This window comes from Procambarus clarkii, chromosome 60 (assembly GCF_040958095.1).
Source record: "Procambarus clarkii isolate CNS0578487 chromosome 60, FALCON_Pclarkii_2.0, whole genome shotgun sequence".
In the NCBI taxonomy this organism is placed as follows: domain Eukaryota; kingdom Metazoa; phylum Arthropoda; class Malacostraca; order Decapoda; family Cambaridae; genus Procambarus; species Procambarus clarkii.
This window is the reverse complement of record NC_091209.1, coordinates 11,567,207-11,589,847: the sequence shown is the minus strand read 5'-3', so window position 1 is coordinate 11,589,847 and position 22,641 is coordinate 11,567,207. Positions and strand designations below refer to the sequence as shown.

The window sequence follows — 22,641 nt, the reverse complement described above, 5'->3', positions numbered from 1 at the left end:
GAAGCAGGGTTTCCCGGGAGGAGGGTGGGCGTTTTGTAGTGAACTGGCGAGGAAGAGGCGAGCAAGAGGTCGCCGAGTCCGCGCACGCGCGTTTAAGTACCCCACTCGATTTCCCGCGCGCGCGCTATTTAGTCGGTTAGACACAAAATCATAGTAATACGTTTTCGTTCCCCGCAGAACTTCACCGCTTTTGGGAAAAGCAGTGACTATATCTTCCATTTAACCTGCGTTTATTTATTCCAGTGACATATATTTTCCAGTATTAGAACTTATATATATATATATATATTTGTGTGAGTGAGATGGTTATTAATACGAGCTGATAAATATGATATACGAAACGTACAAATGTGTCCGAAATGGTAAAAAAAAAAATATGTGTGCGATCCGTCTCGTGTGTCGGGGGTATCCCGCCAAAATACCGAAAGCTATCACCAACCTTATTATGAGTAAATATATCATATTTATTCATTACTAACTTATTGCTAGGAAGCTTTGTGAAGCTCGTGTAGCTGGTGGTAGCTTTCGGGAACTAGATAAAGTTCTGGAAGGTTCTCGGGAGGTGTGAGGACAGAGGAAGCTTCGTCATGAGGGGTGAAGTCAGAGGTATTAGACACCTGCTCCACCAGTTTTGTTATACTTCAGCTGACCATAACCCCGTGATGACGCCTAATAAGTACCCTATTTTAAGTAAGTTTGATTAGAATTTAGTTGTAAGGGTAAATACTGTATTTACATTTACTACGAGTTTAGTAATTGAGGTTTAAAGTTAACTTAGCAAAAGGGTCAGTAATTTGATAACAAAATATTTATGGGAGGGGGGAAAGGAACATCAATATAAGCCCAATATATCTATATACACTGGCTGCCTGTCCCCCTCGACAATGAATTATTCTGACCTAATAACCATGAACTTTTGCATTTTGATATTTTGCAAAGTGGTTCAGTACACAACTTTGACCACAGTAGATTTCATATATAGGGTACAGGAATCCTTTTGTATCTACTATCTACGATTAAAATACAGTATGTACACTAGCTTGTGTTAGCTATTGTTGTCTTTTTCTAAGATAAAATTTGTGTGTGTTAAGATACACAAGAGAGTATGACACGGCTCATTTTCCGACTGTCAGAATCATATACAGGTACATTATTAGGTTAGGATGTTAGGCTTGATTGGGCTAGGTTTGCAAACTTGGGATAATTGGTTGAAATTTCTTTTAAATCATCTTGAATTAAATAATTTGTTTAAATTTGCAATAGTTATCTCTACTCATTTTTTTTGCACATTCCCTCACATAGTGATGCAGGGTGTGTAAATAATTTTTGACAGTTTATATTTGATCAGGTCTGTATTGGCAGTGTAATGCATACTCTAAGATTCTTATAACTAAGTAGTAATAACAAGTATGAGTATGCTATAATTTTCTTTGATTATCCCTTGCTCTTTGGTCATCTTGCATGGTGGTAGTGTGATAGATGAAAGAGCTAGTGTAAATTTCACTTTGTTTTAGATCTGCAAGGTTTTGTTGAAGTTCTTTTTGTTTTAAGGCATCTTATAAGTAATCTAAGGTTATAGTCAACTCCTTTGAGGGCATATTCTTTGCCCAACCCATCTCTGTTCTATCATCAGACACTGATGATAGAACAATTCAGCACAATTAAAGTTGATAAAGAATTTCCTAAAATTAGTGTCAAGTTGGAGACATTTGCACATTTGAGTGCAAGGAGTATGACATACAGTACCTATTTCACTTAAATACAAAGTTAACCGGAATTACTCCTTGAACTTTTTACAAGGCCAGAATTAAGCAGATATCAATTCAAGGGTGTTGAGGTATATTTTGTCTATATTGTTAACAACACTGGGTAGCCAGCACTCTACTGCTACTCGAGAGTATATGAGAGGTTACAGAGTGTAAGTGGTCAAGAGCTAGTTGGGATCACCTAATACATTTTTTATACAAGAATTTTTACATCCTTGTAAAGCCACTAGTGTGATAGCATTTCGGGCAGGTCCCTAATCCTATTTTTTTCCCCCGAATACACCCCGCCAAATTGTTTAACAACCAGGTACCCATTCACTGCTGGATGAACAGAGGCTACAGTTAAGGACTGGCACCCGGTCAATCCTCCCTGGTAGGATACGAACCCAGGCCAAAGCGCTCATGAAGTGCCGGGCGAGTGCTTTATCACTACACCACCGGGACTGCTAAAGTGTAGCAATACTACAGTATACCTGTACTGTATCTCAAATCTCGCCAGATAATTTGCCATGCATATGATACACTAGTTAGCCTGCACAGCTTTACCATGATCCGTGATCCCGAGGGTAAAGGTTCCAAAGCCCCAGTCTCTGACCAGGCTTCCTTTCAGCAAACTTCAGTTATACTTAAGCATTAGGATATCTTTGAATATTCTTGAGCGAATGAAATTACACAGCTCCTGATACCATAAGAATAAATGAAACTGCAGAATGCCTATAGGCCCATATCACTTGTCATTTGGTCTAAAATCATTGATAATTGGGCATTCATCAACATTATAGAGTATCAATAACTTTGTTATAATATAAAACATAGGTTGTTGCATGATACAGTAGTCTATAAAGATCACGTATAAGTGTATATATTACAGTATTATAATATGCATTAGCACTATATCGACTGGCTACCTGTTACCTACCCTGTTGAAAATTTTTGGGATCAATGTCCCCTTGGCCCAGTCTCTGACCAGGCCTGCTTGTCTGATCTACCAGATTGTTTGATGTGGCTGCTCACAGCCTGATGAATTAGTTACAGCTTGGTTGATCAGGTATCCTTTGAAGGCGTTTGTCGAATTCTCTTTTGAACACTGCAAGAGGTATGTGTAGAGGAAGTGTGTTAAAAAGTCTTGGGCCTTTGATATTGATGAGTTCTCTCTGTGAGTCTATTGCACCTTGGCTCTTCAGTGCAACTATTTTGCAGATCTTTCCATGCCTCCTGGTCTTATTTCTGTGTTCAGATTTCGTATCTGTCCTTCTAATATTTTCCAAGTGTAACTTATTCTATATCATTTCTGCCTGCACTCTAGGGAATGCAGATTTAACATTTTTAGGCGTTCCCGATAATTTAGATGTTTTATTGAGTGGATTCTAGCAGTAAAGGATCTTTACACACTCTTCAGGTCAGCAATTTCTCCAGCTTTGAATGAGGCTATTAGTGTGCAACAGTATTCCAGTCAAGAGAACACTAATGTCTTAAAAAGTATCATCATTGGCATGGTATCTCTTGTTTGGAAGATTCTTGTTATCCCACTTGTCAGTTTTCTTGCAGCTGTGACAGCATCTTTGTTGTGTTATTTGAAAGTAAGGTCTTCTGACATGATTTCTGTACTACTTAAACTTCTACGTTGCTTTTTCTTTCCATATTGTGGTTTGACTGTTTTATGTGGTTTCCACTTTGATGTATTCATTTTTTCCATAGTGCAGTAATTGGAACTTAAACACATCATGTTGTTTTCTGTGGCTCATTGAAAGACTTGACTAACATCAGATTAGGGGTTTGCTGTGTCCTCTATGTTGTCTACTCATTTAAATTCTAATGTCATCTGCAAAGGATGATAGAGTACTATAGTTTGCAGCCTTGTCTAATATGAGGATGAGGAAAAGTACTGGAGCAATCATAGTACATTTGGGGGACTAACTTTTCACGGTGGATGATTCAGATTTTACTTTGTTGATTATTACACTCTGGGTTCTGTTTGTTAGGAAGTTGAAGATCCATCTCCCTACTTTCCAGTAATTCCTTGTGTGCAATAACACCTTGGTCACATTTGTCGAAGGCTTTTGTGAAGTCACAAAAGTATGGTTTAGATAATCCAAATGTGAAAATTGATAAAGAACCTAGAAAAGCAACAGAAACTGCAAACTGATGTATGTGAAGGATCAAGTTGGATACCAGTCCAGAAGTGGTGGGAAGAGCTGGACTGAGCAGGCCATATGGGACCCCATAATAAAATGCAGCTAACAAAACACCAATTTTGTCAAGACAGGGTGCATGATTTGGACTAAGGGAATTGGATTAGTTATCTCCCAATGACCATAGTTGAAATAGTGCATCCAATGCAAATGCCATTTGATTTGAAAATGGGCTACACACAAGAGTCTTGTGGTTCCAAGTGTTGGCAAATAGGTCCAATTGAGGATGATAGAATTTAGTGCATATCCACTGAAAGGAAGCATTGTCAACTCCCCAGTTCCATCTCATTTAGATGAGACCAAGAGTCCATCAGTGAACACATTAGAAATCTACAAAATGTGAGCCACCTTGAGAACTAAACAATAAGAAGATAGATACAAAAGTGAACCATAAAAAATACTTTACCTATCAACGTATCCTAAAAATATGAGTGACATAACTTGACACAAATGTGTGAGAAACTAATTTTTTTTAGGCTATTAATTGGAGAAAGGCATTTTCAATGCTGGGATTAACATAACTCAAACCTGCAATTTTTGCTAGCAAACATAGTTCATACCATTTTCCCACAATAGTACAAAATATCTTGTAATACTGTATGTGAATGTAGTTCATATCATTGTCTTGGCCTCTGTAGTGCCAGACATTTTTTGTAATTTGCAATAATAAATTTTTTTGTAATTTTGCTTGCATGATTTGTTACAGCACTTAAACCTTAGTAATTAAGGTTACAACGTCTAATGGTTTTCAGTAAGTCTATATCCTCATCGGGGAAACTAATACAACACAGGCAACATCTGGATCACCTTGGATCATATGGAAAATGTTTCAGGTTAACTTTGGTGACCATTTACATTGTTTTTGCTCTGCAAATATGGTTGGTGGTATGATATAGATGTTTTACATGTTTATACCACTGTAAGCAAGAGAAAAACTGGTGAAGTACCTGTTTCTCGGGTCACTTTGCCTGCAAATATTTATATATATATATATATAGTGAGGTTTGTGTTGATATATCAGTTTGTTTTGAATGTATGGCAACCATTCCAGTGTCATTTAAATGAAAGATATCTTCCCTTTTGATTCATATCATAACTTTTGCAGAACTAAAAAATATTAATAATGTATTTTGCAATCCACTGACAAAGACAAAAACATTGTTTAAAAGATGGTGACTTTACATTCATTTATATATAATACTGTCAACAGTGCAGTATATCATTCTTTGCAGCTTATGTAATTTGTTAATACTGTACTGTTCCAACCTGTTGACAATTTTGGAGATCAGGTCCCTACGGCCCGGTCTCTGACCAGGTATAATACTGTATAATATTTGTATAAATATTATAGTGTTTATACATTTATTGAATATTTAATATTTATTATTTCAGGTAAATTGAGGCAATTGAGGCCAAGAATGAAATTGGTGTTATTTATAATACTGGCAGTTGTAGTAGTAATGGTAGCCACCATACTATTTTATGTAATACTGAGCACCAATGGTAGTGGAAACCCTGCTACGAATGAATCACATGCGTGCAAGGATGTTGGATGTAGTGATGGTTCTGGTAAGTATATTTTGTTAAAAAACAAGTTTCTTTTAATTCTCTAAAATACTGTCTTTACAGTGGAACCTCGGGTACCGAACGTCCCTTTTTACGAATTTTTGTGGTTATGAGCTCAGTTTTTTTGGAAAATTTGAATCGGGTTACAAACTTTGCCTCACCTTGTAACTTGTAAGGTCGTAATCCAATTCGAATTTTCCGAAGAAATTTAGTTCCTAATAAAAAAATTTTTTAAAGAGGGACGTTCGCTACCCGATGTGCCACTGTATACAACTGTATACACTGTATGCTCATCTTAATCTCTGTAATGCACTGCGTTTATTGTGAAATTCTCCTTGTGCGCCGAATATCAAGTGTTCGCAAAAAAAAAAATTTTAAAATGATAAATTTCCTTTCCTGAACATGTACTGTACATGTAAAACAAAATATAAAATTACACTTTGGCTTGTAACACCGCTCTAATGTAACACCAATCTATTGTAACACCACTATAATGGATACTAAACTAATAATGTAAACACTACTTATCCTGAGTAACACTTCCCCATCGGTTGCACTTGGTAACACCGTTATGAGCTGACATAAGATGGTTACACCGGAACTAAAAGGTACACTGCCAACAAGGAAATGCTAACACAGGATTAAATACGCTGCCACCATCTGCCTTTGACCATTGAGACTATATCAAGCAACGAGGCAAGAAACACTGCTTGACTTGGAGAGTACTTTCTATGACTGTCATTAATTATGAGAACGGTTGTCAGCCACTATATCCAAAAGGCTAAGAGGATTCAACAATGGACACAGACGGGAAATTTAACATGAGTTTATTGAGACCAAAATTATGTCAATCACCACTTATAAATCCTACTCTAACACTGGCAAAAAAAGTTAAGAAATTTGGACATGGAACAAAACCTCAGAGATCACACACATTACCTTAAGACCTCTGTCTCTCCCTCTGTCACCTCCCGATGTTCTCCACAGCCCTCTCTGGACCCCAGTGTCCGGCACTCTCTTCTTACTAAGTCCCTACAGGACCTCTATATACAACCCCCACAGGGGGGAAGGGGGAGATCTGCTGTTGCTACCCACCAAGAATGTAAGAGATCGGCCACACGTGTACAAACACTCAAGAAGTTTCATTAAACTTGTTTGACATTCACCATACACTCTTCAAGAGAGGAGTTATTAATTACGTGTGTGACTGACCTCTGACCTGGCCATAAGGGGGAGATCCATGGATGTTTACACATATGAATCTGGGGTCTAATTCCATTGCAATGTTTGACAAGAGTATCACGAAATATTATATACTGTACTTGAAACTATGCTGACTAAGACTAACCCAGGAATTTTTAATCAACATACAAGATAATCCGGAGGTCATCTGGGCTGACCTCTTGGAGAAGGCTTCCCTGAGTGAGAACTCTAAGGAGGGGGGGGGCATGGGTGTTACAGGCTGTAGGGACGTGGACAAAGTGGTGCGTGACGTCATCACAGGCTGGTTGCCCGTGCGTGAAGCTCCCAGACACGGTTGTGCGGACCATTCATGCCTCGCGAGTTGCCACAGATATAATTACAAATAATATTTCTATGTATTTTCAATGCTTTATAGTAATTTTTTTGTATCTGATGCATGTATATGTCCTTTCCAATATTAATACAGTAGAACTGTGATTCATGTGTCAGTAATATGACCACAATAAATGTTTACTGTCACAATATTGCTTGTTCAGAATTCACTAATATTACATTATGTACAGTTTCACACACTATTTACACAGCAACACACTGTATTACACAATACTTTAGAAGTGAATGATAATCAAAGAAGCAGTCCATGGTAGACAGAGCGACTTCGCTCTCGATGCACCAGGTACAAACAGATTTTCACTTCCTGTTTCTTCGTTCTGTGTGCTTTCAAATAATGCACCCATGTACACCCTTGGCTTTAGTACCTGTAGGTGGTATGTAGCCAAGCTTGTAAGTGTAAGGTATTCTTGAACAAATTATATGAAAAGATCAATTTGTTAGGTAGTCTTGAAAAGATCTCTTTGTAAGGTACTCTGGAGTGATTCAGCTGTTCTGGAAGAGATTCAGCTATTCTTGAAAAGATTGATGGAAAATACCATCATGGAAGCTGCTAACACTTCATTCTATCTTCATCTTCATCTATTTTTATCAGATGCATCATCATTTAACCCAGAAAATGATTCATCCATGTATCATCTATAAAAATTGGGGATAACATGGGTGAGCATGGGTGGCGCTCAGCTACTACTGGATACACTCGCTGTATCGTCTTAATCGGTGCTGTATCACTTGCATCTGACCCTTGTGTTAGGTCCTTATTGTGCCTAGCTTCAGCAATATTATGACCCTTATTTTCTTCAGACAATAAGGTCTGAATTTTACCGACAGAGCGATCTTTCAACACTACATCGGACAGGTGGTTGGGAGCCAGAGGCACGTGTGCCACCCATGGTTGCTCACTCAGAACTAAGCCAGCCAGCAGCCCTAGATCATTCTGGGAATTTTTTTCCAAGATGGCTGCCTCTCACTGAAGGTCCCAAAAGTTCATTTAGTACACAATCTACCCCATGCACGTTTTGAATGGGTGCAAAATATTAAAAAGGTGTTTTTTCGGCTCTCACAATTTCCCACTGGCAGAGTTTTCTCGGCCGGCGCAGTCAAGTGGTTAATAGCCTTCAACACCGCCAGGTGCAAGAAATAAAAAAGTTCAAATTTGTTTTTCGTCTTAGAAAAGTGTTCATTTGTATTCTCTGATCACGGGGGTGGGGGAATCATAGGTGACATATTATGGTCGCAATAGCACAGGGAAGTCTGGCAAAATTGAGGTATTGAAAAAGTAAGCATCCTGTGGCGGTCTGCTCCACCCACACTGACAAGCAGGAGTTCCACATAAAGATGGTATTACCTAATTATTTCAATATCTGATTGATTGTCTTTTTTTTTTTTTTTCTTCAGTAATATTATTTAGTAGGGTGTAGTGTGATATATTTATATAATAAAATGTGTGAACCAACTGAACAACTAGGCTGGTATAGTGTCCAAACCACATAGTGGCTACCAATACCCCAACCAGCAGACTATGCTACCTCACTCACCAACATTCCTCATCCCACTACTGTTTGTGCAGTTATTACTCTATATGCACAAGTTATATATAAGTATCTACATGTTTTATTCACCATAACTGTACAACTAAGCTGGTATGGTGTCCAAACAGCATCGTGGCCACCATACACTGCATGACAAGTCACACACCAGCCAGCAGATGACAGCCTCACTCCCACCCTCACCAAACCTCCCTCGCCAAAATGGTTCCTCCCAACATACTTTTTTGCTGTTATTACACTATATACACACACGTTACATATGAGTATTTACATTTGTGTTCACCATAGCGAACCACTAAGCTGGTATGGTGAGTCCAGACAATAACAGGTCGCCACACACAGTCTGCAGACAATACCACCTCTCCCTCCTTCAAGATTACTCCTCCCACCATACTACGCACATTGCTAATTCTCACTACAATCCTGCTATTATCAGAGTCCTGGTCACTAAATCCTGTAAATTAATAATTTTCCACAAGTTTATTTTGTAAAGGAACATGAGAAGTCGTTTGAAGATTCTTAGATGGATGAAACAGTGGCAGTGTGCTGTGGCTAGTGCTGTGAACATCTTGAACAGCATTGTGTTCACTGATATCTGAACATTGTACACAGTCTTTATCACAGTCAGGCTCTTCTGTAATACTATCATGGCAAAATAATACCAGTTACATATATGTGTTTTTTGACATTTTTAGGTGATGCTGTGGTTATAAGCTGAACAGCAGTGCTGTTAGCTCATGCTGCATGCGCCAGCCTTAGTTGCTCACTCAGTACTCAGGCCTTCACACCCGGGAATGTTGCCCACGATTTTTTTTTTTTAATGGGATCTATTTACTAGAGCCCTGAGGAAGCTGATGTGAACCCTGTGTAACTGCGGGACTTTTAAATCTTTCGTGGTACTCCCAACCATTCATAGCTGTTGTGCTGTTTTGCAATACTGTACTGTAGTTACTCACCCTAGCTATAAATGTATTGCACCCTTTGAGGGTTAATATAACAGCTGCACCATCCAGGGGTTAATGACAGCTTCTTTATCATTTTATAAGACATGTTTATGTTAGGATGTACTGTACAGTGTACCTATAATGTGTGGTAGTGATTGTAAATATCTGGCAAAATTGTACTTAGTAATTTTCTTGATTTAATGTATTTAATTGGATTATATAGGATTGATGCCAGAGGCTGGAAGAAAATTTGACAATACAGTACTGTATATCTTGATATAATTATATTTTCTTCACAGAATGTTTACTTCATAAACCTACACAAGCGACTGAAGATGCCTTTTTGGAAGATGCCAAACAAGATCTTGGCAAAAATGAACCAGAATATTTGAACAAATTAAATTTTCGTGGTCCTTTGCCCAAAGTGATGCGATGTCTGACTCCACTAGAAGGTTGCAAGTACCCTTTCAAGTATAATAGGGCAGCAACTTATGTAAATACAACAGCATCAGTTGATGTAGAATACTTAGGAAAAATGTATAAACTGAATATAGGTTATATGGAAGATCAATGCTGTTATTGTACTACTGAGAGAGCTGGGGTGGAAGATAATAGCAGACCTGCGGGTCATTTTCCCCAAATCCATAGTGTATATCTGAGTAATTTACTTTAATGCAGATAAACATTACTTGCTTATCCTCGTCGCAGCCCTTGTGGATTTATTTGATGCATCACGTTAGTGATGCATCAAATAAACTCTGTGTGTAATGATGTAAGGGCAAACGGCCTATTGACATAACTCAGGTGCAGGGGGGAGGGGGGGGGCATTGTGTAAAATCCTGGTTTGTGCCTCAGAGAGGCTATGGGATCCAGTAAGTTCAGTAGAACTTCGGTTTCAACCCTTTTAACCCTATCGTAGCTCAGTCGACTACTTGCTTATATCAGAATTTATATCTATACTTGAAAAAAGTTTTTTGGCTGGCACATCTTTTCCACTTTGTTATTTATTTACTGCAGAACCAATAAAAGCTTTAACTTTTACTTGACTTTCAATCTTTCATAAATAATTAATTAAACTGTTAAGTTAAATTTTTGTTGTACAACAGCATGTTAATTCATTTATATTTACTACAGTAATAATATACCACTCTTACATTACCTATTGTTTATTTCCTTGGAAGGCATAAGTCTATAGATAAAAGATGAATAATATACTGAAAAAGGATCGGGATATTACAATATAAAAGTATTATTTGTCCACTCATTGCAATATTTATGCAGTATACTGTAGTATCACGGATAAACATGTACCATTACGCTCTAGTAGTTCTCCACTGCAGTACTCTGTTTTCATAAGACCAGGTGTACAGTACAAACAAATACATTTACACTCTACAAACTGTTTTCACCCCACCCAGTCATGTCCCCTACTACAGGCCATTCGTATGGCAAGAGGCAGGAAGTGCTAGTAATAAATTATTTTTCACCTTAATCTTTTCCTTGTCATGTCCTATTAAAATACACTGAACAGTTAATTTTTTGCATCATAGTATAGAATGACTATAAATTCTTTAGAAAGTGTACATTAGTAAAGTTAATTCTAGGTAAGAACATAATAAAGGTAACTGCAGAAGGCCTATTGGCCTATTCAAGGCAGCTCTTATTTATATCTACTAAAATTAATTCATATACAGTGGTACCTCGCAATACGAGTGTCCCTGTATACGAGTTTTTCGGAATACAAGCAGGATTTGCTCGGAAGACGAGGGTGTTGATACCCGTACAAGCCGACTAGCTCGTGGTAGCACGGCGATCGCGCCTCAGTTTAGCAGTGCCTCGTGCCCAGTGACTATCCCGCCTGAATTCTTCACAAGGATTTACAATTTTTTGTCGTTTTTTTGCCCATTTGAGCATAAAAGTTATTATATATCTGTCCATGGGTCTCAAGAAAGCCAGTGGTAAGGTTCAACCTAAGAAAATAGCTGTGGGTAGAGGCAGTAGAGGATGTCCCTTCTTCATTAAGAAAATGTGTGAAGTATGGGAAGAACTGCAAAGTTTTGTTGAAAAAACTCGCCCAGATAAAGCTGTAGCAGGCTGTTGCATTGAGCTTTTAAATGACAATGTGATGTCTTACTACAGACAAGTGTTAAAATATAGGGAAAAACAAGTGTCTTTAGACAGATTCTTAGTAAGACAAGCAAACAGTGAGCCACAAGCAGGTTCTAGTGGCATGCAGGCAAAACATGCCAGAGTGTATCCCAGAAAAGTCATCACTGCCTGATGTTATAATGGAAGGGGACTTCCCTTCCAAACAGTAACACCTTTCCTCCTCCCCCCTCCTCACCATCTTCCATACGCCAACAGCATTCATCAACAAGGGTAAGTAATAACTTGAACATAGTTTTGTAGGTTTATTTAGATAAATTTGGTATAAAATTTAGTTTGAAGTGAGGTTTTTGGGTAGTCAGGAACGGATTAATTCATTTCCCATTATTTCTTATTGGGAAATTAGCTTCAGATTACGAGTTTTCGGAATATGAGCTGTCTCCAGGAACGGATTAAACTCTTAAACCGAGGTACTACTATACTATAAATGTCTAACCAATGCTTGAAACACTCTGGCAATCCCACATATGATATGTTACCCGGTAATTTATTCCATAAACTAACTTCCCCATTCAAAGAAAAAAAAATACCCAAGTGTTTTTTAATCTAATCTTGTCAAATTAAGAACATAAGATTTAAAAAAAAATGCAGAAGGCCTATTGGCCCATACAAGGCAGCTCATATTTATATTTACCCAAACGCATTCATATATATTCTGCATATCTAACCTCCCATATGAAGAGAGATTAAGAAATCTTATTTCAAATGTATGTCAGGTAAATATGATTGGGTGTGGTTGGATGTAAATAGCTGCTGCCTCGAATGAGACAATAGGCTTTCTGCGGTTTCTGTTGGTCCTGTGTTCTTCACAATCTTGTGATGTTTCATCGTGTGCTATCTACATTACTTTATGATATTTTCATTTGTTACTCCTTTTCTCCCAATGGTACATATGCTTATCAGACTGTTGATTTCTACAGCCAGTCTGTATATAAGGAAGGCTCTAGCACTCTTGAATTGTACCAGCTACATTCTTTCCTGATTTGCCATGTTCTTTGATTCCATAACTACTACCTTTATCATTTTACAGGTATTTAAACTGAAATATCAAGCACTTATCCAAATTGTTTCAATTGTTGTGTGTTTTATTTTGTGTTGATACAATTGACACTATTAATGTTTCGCTTGATATACCCTTTCATCCATTTGTATACCTCAATTATGTCCTTATTCTTTGCCTATCAAGGTTCATCAGTCTAGGGATCGGGTGGCAATTTTTAGAGTATTTGATGGAAAAAACAGTGAGCAGGACTTTAAACTGCAAGAAAGGAAGTGCACATCAGTTGCAAAAATTACATAATAAACCATCTTTAAAGTTCTCTTAGATTGTATTTTGTAAATTGCAGAAGCCTAACAAATATGTCGGATGATCATAAAGCACTTATGTGTACAGAGAAAATTGATCTAGTAGCAATTACGAAGACGTGGCTAAACGTGGACTCGAAAGACCTTTAAACCCATGTACAGTTCTCTATCAAATTAGAGGCGTCTAACTTACTTTCATGTAGATAAAACAGGCAGTAGAAGTGGAATGGTGAGATTTATAAGGGAATAAGAAATTCATTGCTATGCCAGAGATAAAGACATGGACCATATGGAAATAATTTGTATAGAAGTGGCTGAGGGTAATGAACAGGAAATCCAGTCACAGATGTGTTTCTGCAACTGGTTGAAGCTTCCTTACTTGATTTGTAAATAAACCTAGCAGGGATAATGGAATGGACTTTGGGCCCTTGTTTAGAGGACGGGCTGGACTCAGATTTGACAAACGGTGTTTGAAGCTTTGGTCTTAATATCAGCCCGTCCTCCAAAGACCAAAAAGTGATTCCATGCGCCCGCCAAACCCCCTGTTTATAAATGAAAACCGGTTTACACACGACTGTTGATGTTTGAACACTTCCAGAACAAATGCTTCACTGACAAACTTTGTTAGAACCACAACGATGTAAATGCTTCACCCATGTACTACAAATACAAATAATTGCCAACAGAAACTAAACACTTAACCTATGCCTATATATGCTAATACATTATAATATTAATTTATATTTAAGAAAATTCTCATTTTGAATGAACAGCATGATAAATTTATGAATGCATCTGTGGGGTCGACCGCTGGATGTAATGGACTCGAGTCGAGGACGGGTTAACATAAGAACAAAGGTAACTGCAGAAGGCCTATTGGCCCATGCAAGGCAGCTCCTATTTATAACTATCTAATCCCACTCATATACATGTTCAACCCGCATTTGAATCAATCGAGGCATCCCACCTCCACCATGTTACGCGGTAATTGGTTCCACAAATCAACAACACTGTTACTAAACCAGTATTTATTCAAGTATTTCCTAACTCTAAACTTATCCAATTTATACCCATTGTTTTGTGTTCTATCTTATGTTGATACTTTTAATACCCTATTAATTATCTATCTTACCTATCGATCCCGGGCGCCGGCAAGAAACAATGGGCAGAGTTTCTTTCACCCTATGCCCCTGTTACCTAGCAGTAAAATAGGTACCTGGGTGTTGGTCAGCTGTCACGGGCTGCTTCCTGGGGGTGGAGGCCTGTTCGAGGACTGGGCCGTGGGGACACTAAAAAGCCCAGAGATTACCTCAAGATAACCTCAAGATTAATATCCCCTTTGTTATGTCCATTCATCCATGTGTAAACCTCTATCATGTCACCCGTAACTCGTCGCCTTTCCAATGAATGCAATTTAAGCTTTGTTAATCTCTTTATATGACAGGTTTCTAATTTGGGGAATTAGCTTTTCATCCTATGCTGGATGCGTTCAAGTGAATTTATATCCATTCCATAGTACGGCGACCAAAACTGAACTGCATAACACACAGAAATCACAATGCATGATGTATCAAATGAACAAATCCACAAGGGCTGTGACGAGGATTCGAACCTGCGTCCAAGAGCATCCCAGACGCTGCCTTAATCGACTGAGCTATGACATGGTATAAGATTTTGAAAACACCCCTGTGACTATGACCATGCCCCTTGAGAAACATTTAAAACACCCCTGTGGCTTTGACCGTACTCCTGGAGAAAAAATCCGAAAACTCCCTTGTGACTATGACCATGTGCCTGGAGAAAAAATTTGAAAACCCTTGTGGCTATGACCGTGCGCCCGGAGACAAATTTGAAAATACCTCTATATTGGGTATATAAAGCCATACAGGGGTATTTTCCATACAAAATTTGAAAACCATTTTCCCATACAAAATTTGAAAACACCCCTTTGGTTATGACCGTGCGTGGGGAAAAATGGATACCCCCTGTGGCTATGACCGTGCATGGGAAAAGGCAAAATGCACGGGCATAGTGTCATTTCCCACTACGTCTCGGGAAAGTTTGTTCGCTGGTGGAATGTATACTGTGCTCGAGCTGTTCGCTGTAAGCGTGCAGCCTGAAAGAAAGACCAACGCCGACAGATAGCTGATTCTTTTATTTTGTTTAGGTAAGCAAGTGCAGTGGCCCATAGGACCATCCATACACCTAAGCATAAGAGTTGGAAATACAGATACTCCTCTACTGAAGATCTGGAAGAAGATCTGCAAGATTGTGGGTAAGTTCGTTCCAAATATCTCGTTTGTTCTTCACCTCCATGGTACCCTTGTGGCAGACCCAGTGCAGGTCGCAACCAAACTGGGTTCCCACTTTTCTTCTGTTAGCTCTGGTTCACATCTTCCTCAATCCTTCCTTCTTCGTAAGCCCGTTCTTGAATCTCATCCTTTAGATTTCCGCACTCATCTCCGCCTTCCCTATAACGATCCCTTCTCTGAATTTCAGTCTGCGCTGGCCCTCTGCGGTTCTACGGCCGCGGGCTCGGATGTCATTCATTATGAGATGCGTTGCCATCTCCCTCCTTGCACGTCTCGGTATTTACTGAGTCTGTATAACCAGGTGTGGGAGTCATCGTCAGTTCGTGAGGACTAGCTCGATGCCGTTGTACTTCCTATTCGGAAACCGGGGTCTCTCGATCGGGACGTCCCCCTAAGGACTTCCACCCTATTGCCCTCACGAGTTGTGTCCACAAACACTTTGAGCGTATGGTACATGTTCGTCTGATGTGGTTCTTGGAACACCACCACCACCTCTCTCCCTCTCAATTTGGTTTTCGCAAATGCCGCAGCACAACTGATGCCATAGTGAAATTGGAGGTCTATATTCCCACTGCTTTTGCTGCAAAGACCTCCATTGTTGCTGTCCTTTTTTACCTGGAAAAGGCTTATGAAACAACCTGGAGATACCATATTCTGTCCCAACTTCGTTTTTTGGCTTTCGTGGTAATCTCCCTCGATCTCTTCCTCCAAAGCTTCCTCACTCGTTGTTCCTTTCTAGTCAGGCTTGGTACCACTCTCTCTGCCTCTTTTCGGCAATAGGAAGGTGTACCCCAAGGTAGTGTTCTGAGCACTACTCTTTTTTTCTGGTTGCCCTCAATGGTCTTCTTTCCTCCCTTCCTTCTGGCATCTTCTCCACTCTTTATGTCAACGATCTTACTCTTTGCTGTCGAGGTGATGATTCGCCTCTCCTTCAACGGCTTCTTCAACTTGCGATTGATGCCGTGTCGTCTTGAGCCACCAATCATGGCTTCAAGTTCTCTGCAACTAAGACTTGTGCTATGATTTTTACTGGAAAGCATGTCATCCTTCGTCCTTCTTGTCACTTTATGGTCCTCCCCTTGTGTACAAAGATTCCGCAAAGCTTTTGGGGTTAATCTTTGATACTCATTTGTCTTAGTCGCCCCATATCTCTTACGTCCGAGTTGAATGCTCTAAGGCCCTTAACCTACTTAAGGTTTTGTCCCATATTTCTTGGGGAGTGGATAGACACACACTCCTCTATTTTCACTCCTCTCTCGTCCTGTCTAAACTCGATTATGGTTGCTCTGCATACTCTTCTGCTCCTTCTACTCTTCAACGTCTTGAACCTTTGCACCATACTGGGTTGCGTCTCAGCTCTGGTGCCTTTCGTTCAACTCCTACCCTCAGCTTGTATGCTGACACTGGCCTCCTATCTCTCTAGGACCGCTGTGATCGCTACTGTCTTTGCTATTTTGCAGGGACCTTACAGCATCCTCACTCTCGCCTCTGTCGTGCTTTGACTTTTACCACTCCTGTAGTTCCTGTTCCTCTTCACCACCTTCATCTTTCTGTCCATTTGTCTCACAAGATTCTCTTTCGGTTCGTATTACCAGTGTTTCTCCTCGTATTGTTCCGTCCTTGTCCCCGTAGAGGGTCCCCCTTCCCAAATTTTGTACTTCCCTGACCTGCATCACTAAAGCTTTTACCCCTCCTACGGTTCTGAAACTCCTTTTCCTTGAGCACTTTTCTTCACACTCCGACTCTGTTTCCATCTTCACCGATGGGTCTAAGTCTACTGACGGTGTGGGCTACTCTGCTGTTTTTTCTGACCACACTTAAATGTGTCGCCTTCCTCCGGAGGTTAGCATTTTCACAGCAGAACTTTATGCTGTTCTCTGTGCTCTTCGTCTCCTGCTTTCTCATTGTCAATCCTCCTTTGTGGTGGTAGTTGACTCTCGTAGTGCCCTCATGGCTTTGGGGTCCTTTAATCCTGTCCACCCGGTGGTCATCGAGAGTCAACATAGGCTGTTTCTTATCTCCAGTAAATTTAAGTCAGTAGAATTTTGCTGGGTTCCCAGCCATGTTAATATCTCTTTAAATGAGCGTGCGGATGCTGCCGCCAAGGAAGCTATCCGTACTTGTCCCATCTCCCGTAAAGGTATTCCTTATTACGACTTTTACCCAGTTATTCATTCCTCCATCCTTGCCTGTTGGCAGGGTTGTTGGTCTTCTGTTACTAGTAACAAACTGCGTACTCTTAAGAGTCGTGTGTCCCTGTGGCCTTCCTCCTACCACCGTAACCAGCGATGGGAAACGGCTCTGGCTAGGTTACAAATTGGCCTGCACCTTATTGTTCAAATTGCATTGTTCCTCTCACAGTCGTGCACATTCTTGTTGAATGTCCTGACTTCCAGGACGAGTGTGTGTCTTGCTTTCTGACCGTCCCTCGCGGTCAATTGTCCCTCGATAGAATTCTTGGTGAATTGGATACTTTTGATATCGTTCGCCCTATGCGTTAATGTGCTCGTATTGGGATCCTTGGTGATATTTAGCACCCTCTGATTACTCTGCACATATGGTGGTGCTACATAGCCTTCCCGGTTTGGTGCCTTCTTTTGATAATTACTTACTTACTTTGATGTGGCACTGTATCAAAAGCTTTGCTAAAGTCAAGGTAGACAACATCACAATCCTAAACTACTATCAACTGCCTCAACTATATTGGAATAAAATGATAGCAAATTTGTTAAACACGAACGGCCATTTGTAAAACCATGTTGTGAATCATTTATTAATATGGTTGCTTAATATAAAACGATGCTTTAAATATTTATTAGTTTTCGGTATGTAAAAATAAGTTAATTAAATTATTAGTAAATATTGCTCAACGGCTCCGAACGTTTCTTTTTTTCTCAGGAATCCGGGATGTATCCGATCCTAAAATCGTGTCACTTCAATATTAGATGAACTTATAGTTAGTTTTTTTTTTTATCTATACTGTGTAATCTTTCATATAGAATAGGGTAGCAGCACATTGCTGTGTATACCTAAGCTTGTTAAAAAAAAAATAGACATAACCTAATTTAAAATAACAGCAACAACAACCGTTGATATGTCCAAACTAATAATTATTAAATAAATATATGGTGTTATACACTTTAATTCACTTGTTGAAACACATTAATATTCAATAATTTAAGAGTATAATGATATAGAATACCTTCGGGGCATAATTTTACAGAGTGAAGCTTGGAATCGAAAGCGAGGTTTCAAGTCCTTGTTGGCTGCCTTAGTGTCGTCTTCAGGCACGTCGACTCTAGTAGCATTTTACCAAATATCTGGACAGTGAGGGAATGGTGGTATTTCAAAGTGACGAGATTGCTGCCTTCCAGACTATGGAGGTGTCGAGCGACGGCAGCTGGCCATCACCTTCCCGGTGGATGAGCAGGGAAGGAAAGGTAAGTGGGAGTGGGTGGAGCCACCATGCAGTGCCCTCACGCCGGATTCGTCCTCCCCATTATTCATGGTGAATCATTAATTATTCAGCTCCGTTACTCATTTAATTGATAACACAGTTGAGGGAAAGATGCGAGGATGCTTTATATGGTGTTTGTGGTATGTTTTACTTGTACACAGCCGTGAGCGTCAATCCTGATTGTTTACTTTCAGCATGGGAAAAAAAGTCACTAAGTGGTTCACATTTTTAGTCAGATAAGTTGTAGATGAAAATTTAACGTGTTACAATATTTTACAAGTACTGTGAGCATAAGATGTGGCAATGTTTTACATGTAAATTAACATGTACATAGAGAATGGATTTTGCAAGGTTATGTGACAGTTGAAGCCTTGTGTTACATGCCAATTAAATTACATGATATGTGGGAATAAATAAGAAATTTAATAATGGACTACATAACTCTACCTAGTGCTTTATAGGTAGGTAACTCTACCTACCTTTTCTACCTAGTGCTACCCAATCCCCCAATATTTGTACTTAAGCCACATTACTTTATCATTGTAATCTTAGATATCTGATATCATGGTTGTTGTATTGTGTACATATTCTACTGCATTATTCCTTGGAAATGATCCTCATATTGTGCTTCAGTGAACCAGTGTATAACCCTGTAATGTTATCTTAGTGTACCTAGTAATCCTTGTTCATTATTGTATATTATTCTAATCTGCTTTTGTTACAAAATTTCTTGCAATGTACCTGTAAAAAAAATTGACAATTTTACTGTAATTATTCTACTTAAAATTATCTGTACCTGTAAAGTAAAGCTGTAAAGTACCAGTAAAAATTTTTTGTCAATTTTCTGTGATTTATCTAAAAATTATGTTAGTTTAAGGACTTGCCGAAACGCTATGCGTGCTATAGTGGCTTTACAAGAATGTAAAATCAACTTAATTTCTATGTTTTCTGTTAACCCCCAATGTACCTTCTTGTATATAAATAAATAAATAATAGTGTATGGAGCAAACAACATGAGGACGTTTCTCCAACAGGGAGTTAGTGTAGTAGGAAATTTATTTTACATGTGCAAGCATGAACTGTTGAGGCTAAATGCGTCGTCAATTTATGTCTAGACCGACATTAAAATGCCTTGTAAGTAAGCCGTGCCGTTGTCTAGGGAAGGCGAACAATAAATAAGAGTAAAAGCTGAATAAAAGCTTTTATTCGTTTTCTATTACAAACAACGGCTTCTAAAGCCGTTGGAATAAAAGCCTGATGAATAAAGTAGAAGGGAAGGTGATGACTGGGTGACGTGACGAGCCCTGAATGGTCGTAAGTTTAGTCAACTCATCAAAGCAAGGAAAATGCACTGAAACAGCGTAGGTTAAGGCAGGCACCCGTCTTGCGAGAGTATAATAATAATATTTATTTACGAGAAGGAACAATGGGGTATGTGAGATGCATAAGATTGGTATTTATACATTCTTGCATAGCGTTTCAGGCAGGTATTATTTACGATAAAAAGATCTTAACGCCTCCTTTTTATTGTTCCATATCACCATCTTCCTCTATTGCTCCTTGTACAATCTTTATTCTCTGTCATATATGTTTCTATCTCAATTTTCTATTTAAGAATATTTATCGAAAATTAGGTGCAGACCATATTTGGTAATTTACTTTAGTCACCCATGTTTTTATTGCATTTTTTTTCTGTTTTCTTTAGTTGACATAAATAAATGAAAACCTGAATGGATAACTATCAAAATAGTATAGAAATTTTAATAATATAATTCCAAAGACTATAATTCATAATATCCAAAGAGGTATATTGATAATTTGTACAATATATATATATATATATATATATATATATATATATATATATATATATATATATATATATATATATATGTGTATATCACGAAAATAAACACGTGATTAAGAATGTGACAATGTCAGACCACGGAGGAAAAATGAAACAGGAAATTTCCTTAAGTACTTTCGTATATTAAATACATCTTCAGAAGGTCCTGGACCTTCTGAAGATGTATTTAATATACGAAAGTACTTAAGGAAATTTCCTGTTTCATTTTTCCTCCGTGGTCTGACATTGTCATATATATATATATATATATATATATATATATATATATATATATATATATATATATATATATATATATATATATCAATACGGCAGCTATGGTCTCATCTGTCGTAAGACACGGGAAGATTGCCAGACATAGTAATGTAATTACTATGCTATGTATATGTAATTACTATGTTATGTATCCTCGCAATCCCAATGTACCTTCTTGTATATATATAAATAAATAAATAAATGAAACAGTCAATGATATGTCTTAATAATAATGGGGAAGTGGATAATACAAGTTACAGTGTGAGTTTAAAGCACAAGGTACTAAAATATGAACATCTAGTGAATGTTTTGCTTTTTTTTTCATCAAAACATGAAATCGGTGTACAGTTACTGACGGTGATAGTTAATTATAATCTAACAATAGCTTTTGTTTTAATTGTTTGAGACACATAACCCCATTATTTGGTCTCCATACTCCCCGTTAGAACCCATTAGAAATTGCTAATTCGGCTAAAAAACTGTGAATTGACTATTGATGTATACACTTACAAACTATGTAACAATTTAGGGTTCTTGGTAGTAAGTGTTATATTCTAATTGTAACTTGAGAATTGTACATAACAAATTGTAAGATTGTAACTTGCCCGAAACGCTTTGCGTAATAGTGGCTTTAGGCATTGTATGTACTAGCTCTACCTATAAGTCAACCATTCTTTGTAAAAATTTATTGTATGTATGTACCTTACCTAAATAAATATTTTATTTTATTTATTTTTATTTAATTGTTTATGCTTTCAAAGTATAGAAAATGGGTATTATTCACCTTAAACTTTGCTTTAACAGCTTATGGAAGATATATTAAAGGTTGCTTCTATCAACATCTGTGACAAATTGTCACAGGAGTCAGCAGCCTTCAGATACTGTCAAGATATTTTTCCTAAGCTGTCTAAGGAAATGTTCAGAGCACAGTTTAAGGGGAATAATAACCGTTTTCTATGCCTTGGAGAGGAACACAAGGACAAAAATGTATTTTTTTGTTTTACATATATCTGTACTCACAGGATATTGGCATGCGGTTTATTATAAATGAACTAACCACTTACGAACAGTATGTGTATGAGGGTTCTTAATATACAAATTAAACTGAAAACAAACTGTATTTCCATAATGGCTTAACACTTGTCTTTGAATAATTATGTACTCTACCCGTGACTGACTTGAAACTGGCAGCGCTGCCGGAATCCCCCGCCCAACTATTCGTACGGCTACGGGTAGTTTAGTTAGTTTAGCTCATTTATTATGCACCCCATACCCATCTTGTGGACCCTTTCCACTACCGCCCACAAGATGGGTATGGGGTGCATAATAAATGAACTAAACTAACTAAACTAGCCGTACGAATAGTTGGGCGGGGGATGCCGGCAGCTCTGCCAGTTTCAAGTCAGTCACACTCGTCTGGCTCGATATCATTTGGTGACGAGACTTAGAGGAGGTAGCATGAATGTCGACTTCTGTCACTAGACGTCTCTTCAGAAATATATATATATATATGGCTAAGTCATTTATGTTATTAAATGTTGTAGCCTCTAATATGTACTACTTGGAATGAATACAAATATTACAGACCACCACTCTACCACTTGTGGCCTCGACGAGGACAGGAAGCCGGCGGCTTGTCGTAGCCCCCGCCCCCCCCCCATATTTACC

The 22,641-nt window shown here is 38.4% G+C and overlaps 1 protein-coding gene across 1 annotated transcript; it reads left to right on the top strand.

Annotated features, from left to right (window-relative positions):
* The first annotated feature begins 304 nt into the window (after positions 1-304).
* LOC123766877 (uncharacterized) lies at positions 305-10,652 on the top strand. Its single transcript, XM_045756331.2, has 3 exons — positions 305-690; positions 5,351-5,527; positions 9,911-10,652. The coding sequence occupies exons 1-3, from the start codon at positions 588-590 to the stop codon at positions 10,282-10,284; spliced, it is 654 nt and encodes a 217-aa protein (XP_045612287.2). The 5' UTR covers positions 305-587; the 3' UTR covers positions 10,285-10,652.
* Positions 10,653-22,641: the final 11,989 nt, after the last annotated feature.